This window comes from Zootoca vivipara, chromosome 2 (genome assembly GCF_963506605.1).
Source record: "Zootoca vivipara chromosome 2, rZooViv1.1, whole genome shotgun sequence".
NCBI classification, from domain to species: domain Eukaryota; kingdom Metazoa; phylum Chordata; class Lepidosauria; order Squamata; family Lacertidae; genus Zootoca; species Zootoca vivipara.
In genome coordinates, this window is record NC_083277.1 from 62,738,473 (window position 1) to 62,752,630 (window position 14,158).

The 14,158-nt window shown below is 46.8% G+C and overlaps 1 protein-coding gene across 1 annotated transcript; it reads left to right on the forward strand.

Annotated features, from left to right (window-relative positions):
- Window positions 1–1,692: 1,692 nt before the first annotated feature.
- LOC118080441 (melatonin receptor type 1A) lies at window positions 1,693–10,670 on the forward strand. Its single transcript, XM_035105700.2, has 2 exons — window positions 1,693–2,829; window positions 7,724–10,670. The coding sequence occupies exons 1-2, from the start codon at window positions 2,640–2,642 to the stop codon at window positions 8,500–8,502; spliced, it is 969 nt and encodes a 322-aa protein (XP_034961591.1). The 5' UTR covers window positions 1,693–2,639; the 3' UTR covers window positions 8,503–10,670.
- The last annotated feature ends 3,488 nt before the right edge of the window (window positions 10,671–14,158 follow it).

The window sequence follows — 14,158 nt, forward strand, 5'->3', positions numbered from 1 at the left end:
AGCCCATGGTGACAAACAGCATGAATTAGCAGCCCTAATCGGAGTGGGACTGTGGGTGGACTATGGGTGTAAAGTGGTTTGTGTTAACCAAGGCAAGAGGTGAGAAAGTGTATTACAGTAGTAGTAGCATTCTCCTAGGATTTTTATTTTATTACAGCCTCTCCAATGGGGTGGGGAATCAAATACACTAGCTCCAGATCCGGTGGTTAGGACAGCCCACTTAGCAACATCTAAAACAATTTGACTGCAGCAATAAATGCAACAAAATAGCCGGGAAACACTAAAAGAGCAGAGAGAAATGTGGCAACCATTAATCATGGAAATCAAACCACTTTAAAAGGAGAGTAACCATTTTGTGACCCCCAAAAATCCTAAAAGGGAAGGTTTTAACTAACAGGTTATTATTTATTTATTTTTAAAACAACACTTTTATTTTATTTTATTTATTTTATTTTATTTATTTTAAAAACAAGCAATGAACAGGAGGAAAAAGAAATAAAATATTCATTCCAAACTTAATACTTATTGTATGTGACATCCCATTGTGATTCCCAAGTTACATTCTTTAACTACACACTAAGTTTTATCTCTTCTAAGTTGTTTAGAAGTGGCGCTGTGGGTTAAACCACAGAGCCTAGGGCTTGCCGATCAGAAGGTTGACGGTTCGAATCCCCACAACAGGGTGAGCTCCCGTTGTTTGGTCCCATCTCTTGCCAACCCAGCAGTTCGAAAGCACGTCAAAGTGCAAGTAGATAAATAGGTACCACTCCGGCGGGAAGGTAAACAACATTTCCGTGTGCTGCTCTGGTTTGTCAGAAGCAGCGTAGCCATGCTGGCCACATGACCCGGAAGCTGGATGCCGGCTCCCTCGGCCAATAAAGCGAGGTGAGCGCCACAACCCCAAAGTTGTCTGCGACTGGACCTAACGGTCAGGGGTCCCTTTACATTTAAGTTTTATCTCTTCTAAGTTGTTTTGGTTGCATTAATCTTGTAAGGTACTCTTAATTCATGCAGAAAGTCAATATCCAAGCCTGCCAATGGATTTACATTTTTACAATGTTCCCTCAGATAGACTCTGTATATGTCCCATTCTCTATCAAATTTTTGGTCAGTGACTTCTCGGAATTTTGCTGATAATCTGGCTAGTTCTACATATTCTCGCATTTTGTTCTGCCAGTCTAATTTTGATGGGATAGCATCTCCTTTCCTTACCTAACTTAGGTTAGGCCAACAGAAAGGGGGAGTTCCAGAGCTGGGGTGCAGCCACTGAAGACCCTGGAACCAACTAGGAGGCATCTGCAGGATGTTGGAAAACCTAGGAGAGCTTCTTCTGATGATCTCAAGGGGGGACAGCAAGTTCAGGAAAGAAAAGACTTGTGGGCTTCATGACATCCTCCCACTGGCATTCAACTATTTTTGATGGAATTCGTAAATAGGAAGGAAAAGGTGGTAATTCATTGCAAAGAAAATATCCCACTAAATAGAGAATGTGTCGAGCAGCCTTCGAACAACCAAAAGCAATAGGAATACATGGACTTGCTTTGAAGACCCCCAGCCAGACATTCTCTCTGCCTCGCGGGCTGGAAAGAGTTAATAGTCCGAACTAGCGTCCGCAGGCAGCAACAAGTGCGAGGACAGCGACTATAAAACCGCAGGCAGCGGGTTGCAGTCCATCATTGCCTCCGACGCATCCAGAGCCGAGAGGAGGGTAGGAAAGAGACCCCCGAATCGTAGCCCCCTCGGGCCAGACCCGGGGCTGTTCTGGAGGGAGGAGAGAGAAAGAATTGATGGGGAGGTTCTCAAAGTAAGAGGGCAAAGAGTTGGCAACTTCGTCTCGCCGGCGCCTTTCTCGCATCTCCAGAGAACTTTGTCCCTCCAGCCTGCGCCCCCTCCAGCCTTGCCAGGGCGACCGGCAGCGCGCAAGAAAGAGAGAGGAGCGGGTCGCGAGTATGAATGGGAGCAGATTCCTACGAGGCGAGTTGGTCGGCGGTGGCAAGGCGCGTGCATGAACAGACAAGCTTTGGGGGAGAAACAGAGCCGCGGGAACCTCGGAAGCTGCCTTCTGCAGTCAGAGCTTCCGTCCCATGCAGCTGAATCTTTGCGCCGAGAGGCGGCTCGACGCCTCTTCGTGGATAATCACGCCCCTACTTGGGCACGCTGGGGATTGAACCCGAGACCTTCCGCATCAGGCAGGGCAGAGCAGATGGTCGGTCCTTCCCGCGCGTGAGCGCGCCCTTAACTGAACTGGTTCAGTGTGGCCATAGCAGTTGTGGCGTGGCGAGGCTCCCTCCGAGTCCCCAGGATTTACCACGAGGCGAGGAGGAGGAGGAGTCCAGGCCATGCGTCTCTCCCCGCCGCGAGCAACTTCTCTGCAAAACTTCTGCAAGGCGGCGCGCAACGCTCTCCTCCGGCCTTAGCGTTTGCTGCGCGGGTTTCCAAAGAGGCCATGCAGCGTGGCTGGGCGCTGCCTTCGCGCCCGGCTTTGGCAGGAGCCTGGGAAGGGTTTCCCTCGATCCCCGTGCGATGAGCTTCCTCCTCTCAAGCTGGGGGTCGCCCTCGATTGCCCTGCACGATAACCACCCCCCGCCCGGAAATCGGAGGTGGTGGGCGCCCCGCACCCCAACCCCCGATAAGCGAGGATGGACGAGGAAGGGTGGCTGCCGCGGAAGAACCAGTCTTCCCAGCTGGAAAGGGAAGAGGCGGGTCTCTATCCCGTTTGGGTAGTGGCCCTCCTCGCTGTCGTCCTCATTGTCACCATCGCCGTGGACATTCTGGGCAACCTGCTGGTGATCCTGTCCGTGTACAAGAACAAGAAGCTGAGGAAAGCAGGTAATGGCATTGCTGGCCAAAGGACACCTGTCCCCAGAGACAGCATCCTGCACCGCTCTTGCTCAGCCTCAGATGCTACCATAACTGCCCTCCTTGTTCCAAGTTCCCGTTCTCCACCCCCATTCTGAGGAACTGCTGAGAGTCTTCGCTCCAGCAGAATCAGAATATCATGCTGTGTCTGCCCAGCAGGATCTCCTAGATAAATTTTCTTGTAGCACCAAATTAGATTCTGGAGAGGCACAATATATGATGAAATGCAGAAGAAGCCCAGTGCTGACATTTGTTTGTTTTATTTAGGCATGCAGATATTTGCTGTCTGAGCGGGACCCTCCTTGGTCAGAAGAAGTGCAGGATGCCACCTTGGGTTCATTCAAGGGCACCTGCTTTCTGAACAAACTCCCTTTCTAGGGTGCAGATGGCATGTTTATTGAACAATGTTTTCTGGGACATTAGATGACTTGTATCCAAACATGGACGTAACCCTAGATCCACAAAAATTATTGAAAAGCAATGAAAGAACTCGATTAACCGAGGTTCTGCCCTCCCCTCCCCTTGAGAAGCCTGCCCCCGTTAACGTCCTCTCTTGGGTGGGTATATTTCCCCCCAAAAGCTCAACAACTTGGGAGGGGGGGCAATCTCCCCAAAAAAGCTGAACCACTTTGGCTGCCTCCCCCCTAACAAAAATCCTGGCTTCGCCCAGGCATCCAAACAAGTGTGTTAGCCACATGTTCCAGCACATTTCCCCTGCAACTTTCCTTATTGCAAAACACACACAGCCCCAATCCAATCTTTTAGGAGAGTGTGTCCACCGGTGCAATAGCGTAAAATCAACTTTAATTGTGCAGCCTGAATTAGCTGGTGCGTGATTGAATCTCAACCAAAAATAGCTAGATGGTTTGAAAGTGCCCTGGATATTAAAGAATTCTGAATAGCAATTCTCTCTTTTGAAGACTAGAGAGATTTGCTTTGGAAAGATATTTTTAACACCCTCATACCGTTTTAAACCATCAGACTTTGGGCTGATTCAGAAAGGTGGCATTCTTTTAATCTGAGACACCTTTGAGGACACTTCATTTTCTGAAAGATGTCCTGCTTTCTAGACAACACAACTTGTAAATCAGGGGTTGGGACCCTGTGGCTCTCCAGTTGGCCATCCTGCCCAGGGCCGTCTTTAGCAGATGTGGCACTGGGGTGCAAATATCCGCTCAGCGCCCCCAAATTACCATGGATAGGGGGCCGAAGTGCGCACTGCCAGCCATGGGGGGTGCACAACTCTTCCCCCATGCCATTGCGGGAGAGCGATCCCCGCAGAGGCTTGGGAGGGAAGCTGCATGCCCGCCAGCCATATAAATGGCAGGGCACAGCTTCCATCCTAAGCCTCTCCAGGGATCGCTCTCCTTCCGCGGAGGCTTGGGAGGCAAGCAAACATATGGTTGACAGGGTGCAGCTGGCAGTTGTGCAGGGAAAGGGGAGGCTGCCGGCAAAGCCGCACAGCTCCCCCACTTGCTGGGGCACCCCTGAGAGGCCAGCGCCCTGGTGCGATGCACCACTAACCCATATGGGAAACACAGCTCTGATCCTGGCTGGGGGTATCCAACAATACTTGCCCATAGGCTTCCCTGTCCCTGATTCAAAATTATCTGAAGTTGCCTTCAAAGTGATCTCCAAAACACAGAGACTCAGAATCAGCTACATGAAGGTGGGGAAAGTGCAGGGTGTTTTAGTACAGCTTTTCATAATTTAATTTTATTCAATAATGTATATACTGCTTAAGTGCATGCATCTCTAAGCAGCATACAAGGGATACAATACAGTGGTACCTCGGTTTAAGTACACACAGGGCTGGCTCTTCGTAGACCACCGGTGGCGCAGTGCACCATGGCGCGGGGGTGGCAAGCTGGGCGCCGGCCTGGCAAGGAGAAACCAATTGCGCCCTGCGAGGGTGGGGCGGGCGGCGGAGCGATCTCCGCCCCTCAGCACCAGGGCGCGCGATCTGCTCAAGACGGCCCTGAGTACACAGTTGGTTCCGGAAGTCTGTACTTAACCTGAAGCGTACTTAACCTGAAGCGAACTTTCCCATTGAAAGTAATCCGTTCCAGATGGGTCCGCGGAGTACTTAAACTGAAGCGAACTTTCCCATTGAAAGCAATGGAAAGTGGATTAATCCGTTCCAGACAGGTCCGCGGAGTACTTAAACTGAACGTACTCAAACCGAAGCGTACTTAAACCGAGGTATGACTGTACAGAAAAGATTAAAACTATAAAACCAGACTTCAATGAACATGTCTGCTGGAATTTTTAAAAGACCTTAGTAGGTGCTATAAGTTCAACAGAAAGGGGCCCTGTCCGACCTCAATGGGAAGGGAGGTTGACAGAATTCCCATAATACTGAATTTGTGGGTGTGGGGCATGGTGGACTCAGTGATGCATGAAGCAAGCACTGAAGGAATTTAAGGAGATAAGCTACGAGAAGTGGCGGAGGAAGCCTTTCGGGCACCTGGGGCGTTGTGCGCTGCACAGCGCGGCACCCATAGGGGCTAGGGACAGAGCGCGCCACGCGGTGCCCATAGGGACGGGCAGAGGTGGAGCTAGCGGCAGCAGCAGGGAGCATCATGGGGGGGGTGCCACCTGCGGCAATTTCACCCCCCCCTCAGAGATGACACCTGGCGTGGACCTCACCCACCTTGCTCCACCTCTGGCTACAAGCCATAGATGACTTGATAATTTCTGGGCAGCTTCACCTATGTAGCTGTTGTCTGATATACAGGAGTTTGACCAAACTGCGGGAGGCAGTGGAAGACAGGAGTGCCTGGCATGCTCTGGTTCATGGGGTCACGAAGAGTCGGACACGACTAAATGACTAAACAACAACAAATGCAGCATAACAGACCAGCCTGTGTCCCTTCCCCCCTCCTCAGATGTTGTGGACTACAACTCCCATCATCCCCGATCACTGACTATTCTGAATGGGGCTGTTGCAAATCCAAAACATCTAGAGGTCACCAGTTTGGAGAAGGCTGAACCGGATAAAATGGGACGGCCACTGGTTTCACCACCTGGCTCGGAATGGCTGTCCTTTTTGTGCTTACACAAAAACCCCGTTGAGCAATAATATCTCAAGCACACTTCTGCACAAGTAGTTTGAATTCATTGCATGTTATCTTCAAGTAGAAAACTCAGCTGAAGCTTTTAAGCCTGAGGATATGGCTGGCTCTGCCGTGTCCACTTGCATTCTCTGCTTAAGTATTGCTTGTGCCTGACCCAGGGTGTCTGGAACAAACAGCCTATTGAAATTTCTATTGAAATTTTGCTGTGAGCAGCTTCAGCAAACAGCAGCTGCACTGCTGTTTGGGGATAAACATGTAGGGCTCTCTTGCTGGTTTTGTCCATCTGTAGACACTGCAAACAGCTTGTGTGCTTGCAGTGTTTCTATTATAAAGTAGCAAAAATAATGACACACTTCTTATAAATGCTTTGTAGACAAGGGGTGGTGGGAAACACACAGAATTATAAGATCTGGGGTTACTGCTGAGATCCATATCTGGAATAATAAATACACCCTCTCTGTCCTTGGGTCAATTAAACAGCAGGGGCTTTCTAGCCATAAACAATAGTGAAACAGAACCAGGAGCTCACAACTATTAGCATGAGTGACCACACGTCTGTTTCACTTTCCGCTTACCGTATACCAGAGGCCCATGATCTCAGTACTGTATTAAAATTAAGTTGTGAAATGGCAGAAACTCAAGTATACATCATCTAAAACATTTTGATTAAGGGCTATTTCATTTAGCCTGTAATTAAAATAAAACGCAAACCTGTTTAGGGAAGTTTTTAATGTTTGATGTTTTATTCTGTTTTTAATATTCTGTTGGGAGCCACCCAGAGTGGCTGGGGAAACCCAGCCAGATGGGTGGGATATAAATAAAAAAATATTATTATAAATAAAATTCCAGAACATCAAGTGCACAAATGTATTCCTCTTGTTTTTGTGCTGAGTGACAAGGACACAGGTGAAAGCGGGCCATTTTTTACTGAGTGGGTGGGCTGTTTAGCCTCTGGTATAGCTCAGTCTGTAGAGCATGAGACTCTTAATCTCAGGGTCGTGGGTTCGAGCCCAACATTAGGCAAAATATTCCTGCATTGCAGGGGGTTGGACTAGATGACCCTTGTGGTATCTTCCAACTCTGCAATCCTAGGAGCCAGCTCTGTTCTGGCATGACTCCTGCTGTCATGAAATTTAGACCCTTTTTCTGCAGCGGAATGAAAACACAAACTACAGTCATACCTTGGATCTCAAACGCCTTGGCTCCCGAACAAATCGGCTCCCGAACGATCGAAACCCGGAAGTGAGTGTTCTGGTTTTCGAACGTTCTTTTGGAAGTGATACCTCCAACACGGCTTCCAATCGACTGCAGGAGCTTCCTGCAGCCAATCAGAAGCCGTGCTTTGGTTTTCAAACATTTTGGAAGTTGAATGGACTTATGGAACGGATTCCGTTCAGCTTCCAAAGTTCAACTCTATTTCAGATATAGACAAGAAGCTTAAGGGTACAAGTATGCAAGCACCGGTAGTTTTTAATTAAAAGGGGACATTGCTAATTATTTATTAACAATGATTCTAGATTCAGGTAGGTAGCCATGTCGGTCTGATGTAGTCAAAATAAATATAATAAAAAATTGTCCAGTAGCACCTTATAGACCAAGTAAGTTTGTTCTGGTATAAGCTTCCGTGTGCATGCACACGAAAGCTTATACCAGAACAAACTTAGTTGGTCTATGTGCTACTGGACTATTATTATTATTATTATTATTATTATTATTATTATTATTATTATTATTATTACAATGGTTACTTTTCAAAGGCCTTTAACTGTTCAACTTTTGAATTCTAGGGAATGCCTTTGTGGTCAGCCTGGCTTTTGCAGACTTGCTGGTGGCTCTGTACCCCTACCCACTGGCCCTGATCGCCATTTTCCACGACGAGTGGGTCATGGGCTACCTCCACTGTCAGGTCAGCGGGTTCCTGATGGGGATGAGTGTCATCGGCTCCATCTTCAACATCACCGGCATCGCCCTGAACCGCTACTGCTACATTTGCCACAGCCTGAAGTACGACAAGGTCTTCTCCCTCGGCAACACACTGGGCTACGTGGGGGTCGTTTGGGCCCTCACCTTGCTGGCCATCATGCCAAACCTCTTTGTGGACTCCCTCAGGTACGACCCCCGGGTGTACTCTTGCACTTTTGCCCAGTCCGTCAGCTCCCTTTACACCATTGCGGTGGTGGTGGTCCATTTCTTCCTGCCCATCGCCATCGTCAGCTTCTGCTACCTGAGGATCTGGGCCTTGGTGCTCCAGGTGCGTCGGCGAGTCAAGCCCGACGCCCGGCCCAAAATGAAGCCGCACGACTTCCGGAACTTCCTCACCATGTTTATGGTCTTTGTGCTTTTCGCCATCTGTTGGGCGCCGCTGAACTTGATTGGCTTTGTCGTGGCTCTGAAGCCAGCTCTGGAACCTTCCATCCCTAAATGGCTCTTCACGGGCAGCTACTTCATGGCGTACTTTAACAGCTGCTTAAACGCTGTGATTTATGGAGCCCTGAATCACAATTTCCGAAAGGAGTACAAGAAAATCATACTAACCCTTTGCCAGATGGTTTGCAGAACTGACTAAAAGAAATCCACCGAAGCTCAAATGGGTTGGAGAGGTTGGGTCTCGGATAGCAAAGCTTACCAGAATTCTTTTTATAACTTGAGAAATAATCTGCAAATGAGTTATTTGTTACTTGCCTGCAACAGGATGCTAGTTGGTGGCTTGCCATGGCTTGTTCAATGAGGTTTGAGAGTAGCACTTGAGAGCTGTGTTGGCATAGCAAACATCAGCTTCCTTAGATCCTTCTACCACCCACAACCTGCCCCATTTTTTCTTATCAGTAAAATCACTGTGGTGGCTGATAAGAGCTGAGCCAAATAATTCTTAGCAAATAATGGTTGTAACAATTTTGACCTGCTCTCCATACGGAACATCTCGCTGGTTTCTCTACTTGATTCTTAAAGTTTGAGATTGTTTTTGAGAAGCTATCCAATATCCCCAAAATGGGCTTGTTGAACGAAGCCCAGGGACCTTGACTAGGAAAGAATGATGACTGGTGCTTTCTTTCTCGGTAGATTTCTTTCTTCAGTAGATTCCGAGAATGCAATCTGCACCAAGCTGCAGGTTTTTGTACATAGATCATCAGCTGTGCTGAGTACACAAAAATGGTGTGGGGTTGAGAGCGAGAAATGCTGAAATTGAAACAATCGTGGTATGAACATTTTTTTTTATCACAGTTCAAAAATCTATGCTCAGCCATATGCACAGATTTTTCTCTTGTGGTTTCTTTGATCAAAGTGAAATGATTTGGAAAATATCTGCGTAATTCACTTTGGCTACTGTCTTTTTTTGGTGGAGGAATGCAAAACTGAGTGCAAGCTAGGAAAAAGGGACAGGAGAATGCTAGCTTCCAGGAAGCCCAATGCAAAACTTCAGGCTGGACTTTTGGAAAGTCCCATGTTTGTGAGCTAGAGGAGTCAGTGTGCCTGCTCCAAAATGCTGTTGTTGTTTTTTCCAAAATGGAAAATAGGCAATTTCAGGGATCTGATCCCTGAGGCTATTCCTTGGCTACCTGAAGAAGGGTCTCCCTTGGCTCTTCTTGTTTGGAGTGAAGGTGGGAATGAGGCCATGTTCTTCCAGGCAATGAGAAAATCGGCTTTCCATCCTTCCATTGCTCATACTTGTCCCAGAGCAGATTTGAACTCAGCAAGGCAGGGGATGGATTCAAGTAGGGGTAGGATAGTCAGGCCTTACCAGGTCAGTGCACAGTCCAGCAGGATAATCTTTCCAGTTTTCTACTGCCCACATTTTGCTCATTTGTGCCAAGCACAACCAAGCATATGGAAGAAGGCCAGGTCCCTGTCTTTCTATCTGCCCAGTACAAAGACATCTCCAGAAAGGGTAAGAGAACCAGAGAGGTCTATGTAGGGCCTTAGCTTGGTGGTAGAGCATTAGCTTTGAATGCTGAAGATCCCATTTTCAGTCTCCAGCATCTCTGTGTAAAGCTGAGGGTCTAAAATCCTAGAGAGCTGCTGCCAGTCAGTGCAGACCCTACTGAGCTAGAGAGGCCAATGGTCTGATTCAGCAGAAGACATATTTCTGCAAACTTTCAAAAGGAGTTGATGGTCAAATGTGAATACTATTGAGATGGATGTTCAAATGATAATGGAAAGCCCTTATATGAAAAACGGAGGTAGTCAGAAGGACACTCTGCACCCCAGCCCATCATTACAGCTCCTTTGGGTTAGATGAAATTCCACAGAAAACGATCACCAACCTTTCCAGGTTGATAGAAGAGCAGCAGGCCCCAAAGACCGAGCCAAGTATCTGTGTGGAATCTTCAGCAATCCTGGTGCAACAGGCTTTAAGAACATTGGCTGCTGAAACAACTCGCATGGATATGGATCAGAATGCAATAAATCATTTAAAAAAAAAACAGAGGGTGACCTATCCAACAAGCTGAAAGACTGATGGTGAGAAGAGATGGATTATGGAACTGTTTGCTGCCTTCTCTTGCCCACTGACATATAAAATGCAACCTGCTACTCTAAATGCATGTGTATTTTTTTTCTGTAGCCTGCACTGGGCATTTCTATAAACACAAGAAATTTTGCTCTGAATGCTTTGAGTAGCCACACCTCTGATGTCGCAGGTGCAAACTACGTAGTCCCAGCTCCCTGGTGTCTACACTTAGAGCACAAACATCGGCAAGGATGGAACCTTGGTGTGCATAGCTACAAGTAGTTCCCAGGGGGTGGGGCTAATTGACACATGTGACATGGAAACTGTGGATGCTCTGGTCAGCCCTGCTCTCATCCCTGTACACTGGGGAAATGGGAGAGTAAGACTTGGATTGGGCTAAGTCTTCTTGTGAATCTGCCTCCTCTTCTGGAAAAGCAAACAGCTGCATTTCCTCCCACCATCCAAGGGGCTTTGTCGTTTTTCAAAGAGTGTCAGTGTTCTGTGGGAATGGGGTTCGATTCAGTTCAGGGCTTACATAATTCACACTTTATGGAACAATACAGAAACCAAAACACTGCCATCTTTCAAAATTCGCATTCTCTGAATTTTGCAGGGCAGTTCTCCAGCCAAGCAATGTGCACAATACTGCATATACTAGGGTAAAGTGTGCACAGAAATGCACAGATTAGTGAATATAGCATACAAAAACATGTTTTATTGGGGGAAATTGCAAAAAAAGAGATTACATTAGGGAAAATTGCATGCAAATATTCATATTAGGAGAAATGCGGGTGGAGGATTCTTAAGGGGAAATATCACAAAGGGATGCAAAAATATGTATAATTTAAGACTGGAAAAATGAGAAACTGGAACTGTCCTTCTCCGTGTGAAGAGAGCACTGCCTTTGCTTCCAATACTAAGAGCTTGGAAGTTTCGCTGCCTTTGTCTGTTACATATATCCCCCATACGTTACTAAAGAATAACAGGGAAAGGTTGTCTTGGCCCCCATCTTTCCTGCCTTCTCTTTAACTTGGTTTCCTGGGACACTTTTTTTGTGTGTGACATTTTCACCCCATCTTTCTTTAAAGAATAAAAAAACACCCTCAATGTGGCCAGCAGTTAGAAACTATTAGCTGGTGTGCAGGGTCCCCGCAACAACTGAAACTTTAAAAAATGATGACACATGGGACAGGGTCTGGGGATGGGTCCTGGGTTAGGAATGAGAGCCCAGCCAATCACATTTCTAAAGAAACATGCAGGATCAGACTGTCTTAAACATTGAGAGGTGGGACATCTTGCAGGAGCATTGGAACAGGTATGGATTTAACATACCTGCAAACAAACGTGTCATATACATGACAGATTCCCTGTCAAAAGGGTATGTGTGTGGGTGGATGGATGGATAGATAGATAGATAGATAGATGATAGATAGATAGATAGATAGATAGATAGATAGATAGATAGATAGATAGATAGATAGATAGATATAGATAGATTTAGCAGCTATGGAAGTCACAAACATGATTTCCATGATTAAAATTGGAAAATTTGGGTTCTCCCCATTAAAGCAAGAGTGGGAAACCTGTGGCTTTCCAGATGATGTACGACAGCTTCTACCATCCCTGGTTATTGACTACACCAGGGATGTAGTCAAAATTGGAGAGAATTTCTGTGCATTTAACCGTAACGCAAAAGATGGCACTTGGGGAGCTACAGGACCCATGCGTAGGGGGGAGGAAAACGTAAGCTCTCCACCTTCAAATGAAGCACAACATCTCATTACTATGTCAGCCAAGTTTTTTTCTCACTGTTTAAAAATACAAACCAAGCCTCTCTGTTCTCACAGCCATCTCAAACAGCAGAATAGAATTTGGGCAATACAAATATTTTCAGTACAAGGACATGAGGGGAGATTTGGCACCGGAACATGGCAGCTTTGATCAGTAGCGATGTAGAAAATTGCTCTCTAAATGTCTGATGAAGTCCAAAAGAATTGGGGGGGGGAGGGTGTGCTTATCAGGATTTGAAAACCATGACACTAATTAACATTTCCCAGAATCTACAAGTAATGTTCAACTTATGTTGAGTTTCAGGCCATGAAGAGTTCAAATCTCTATGAAAAGTCAGGGACTTAATTCATCCCATTAAAAATCTGAAGCAGCCAATCAATGGCTTTGGATTTCTAATGGAATGGTTTATGGATTGACTAAGGCTGTTTGTGCACTTATTTGTGAACAAACTCCATGGGTCTTATGCCTCCCTATTCTTAGGATTCTATGTTTGCTGGAGGGAAGGATTCCATTTGCAGTTTGGCTGCCGGGAAAACATAACCAAAATAGAAGAAATTACGGGAAGATGCTTCAAGTCCCCTTCAACAAATGATTGACAGATTGTGCATTTTCACACTGTGCACTGATTGCCTGGGGAGACCAACTTGGAGGGCTGTGTTATTCCTGGCACAGTTGTCAATTGTAAAGGTGCCAATGGCACATTTGAAACAAAGTGAAGTGCCCTCTGGTGGACAGAAAGCACACAGATTCTTGCTAAAGGCACAAGATTTTTCCAGAGGCCAATGTGGGAACATCATACTTCTGATGCTCCTTCCTTAGGACGCCAAGATCAGCTTCCCGCTTCCCAGGCACACAATAACTAGACAATGGAATCTGGCTCAGACTTCAGCTGAACTCATTTCAGCTGAACCCTATTAAAAAATTCCAACCAAAAATCAATTTGAGGTTCTCAGGCCCTAGAAGTGATTTAACAACAATAACAAAATCTACCACAAACTCCAGATTTTTCTGCTTCCCTGCTCCTATCACATTTGTATCCTAAGTCTGTTCCCCCCCCCCTAAAATGAGTTTTGATTTCTGTCCTGAAGTCCTGCCTTGATAGCACCACTGGGAGGGAGGGAGGGGAGGGGAGGGTTTGCCAATTTTGCCAGTGCCCCTTTTCTCCTGCAGCCACCACTGCCAACTCTGTTCCAGAAGTTTGGCCAGAGAAGCACGTGAACTGCAGGGGAGGAAAGAGGAATTGGTAAGAACAAGCCTCCCCACGACCCCATTCCTCCAGCAGGAGAGTCCCCTCTTAACAGAGCAAAATTCCATGCCCCAGGAACTCTGGCTTCAAATTTCTATCCAATACTATGCTATAGTATACAGAAAAGGTGCGGAACCGCCACTCTGCCCTATTGGATGTGTAACGTCACTGCTGGGGCAAAAAGGAGGTTGCACCCTTGGAACCCTTTGAAAGGCACTTTGAAGCCCCAACTATCAGCTTCAAAGTGCAGCACAGGGGTCTCTGCAAGCGTCAAGGATCAGCTGGTTGTTAGGGCTTGCCAAAGCTTCAACAATCAAGTGGAATCGGCTGCAATACTTTATCATAATCCCCCCCTCTCTCTCACATACACACACATGCCAAACATGTTGCCAACAAATGTTCCTAAAGTAATGTTATGAGTTGTGGGTTCCAGATTCCCCTAAATACCTGGGACTGGTAGGTGTTAGAACTTAATCGATGCCTGGAGTGTTAAAGTTGGCTGCCAGACACCGGATTTGGCAAAGCGTTAAAATACAGGCCATACCAACTTCCTGTGCGCAGGAAATGACCTGGGAGATCAGCCATTAGCCAAAAACATAGGGAAGGTAATGGGCTATCAGGAAAGCCAGAGAGGGGACTCCGTGGTAGATGGAAATTGGCTCAGGCCCCTCCCTCAGCTCCGAGTTAGTTTGAAGACAAGATCGGAATTTTAGAGTTGATGGGATTTTGGCAGTGATG

Coding starts and splice junctions, on each gene's coding strand:
- LOC118080441 (XM_035105700.2), top strand. CDS start 2,640: ATGGACGAGGAAGGGTGGCTGCCGCGGAAGAACCAGTCTTCCCAGCTG. Junction 2,830..7,723: donor CAAGAAGCTGAGGAAAGCAG/GTAATGGCATTG, acceptor TTTGAATTCTAG/GGAATGCCTTTGTGGTCAGC.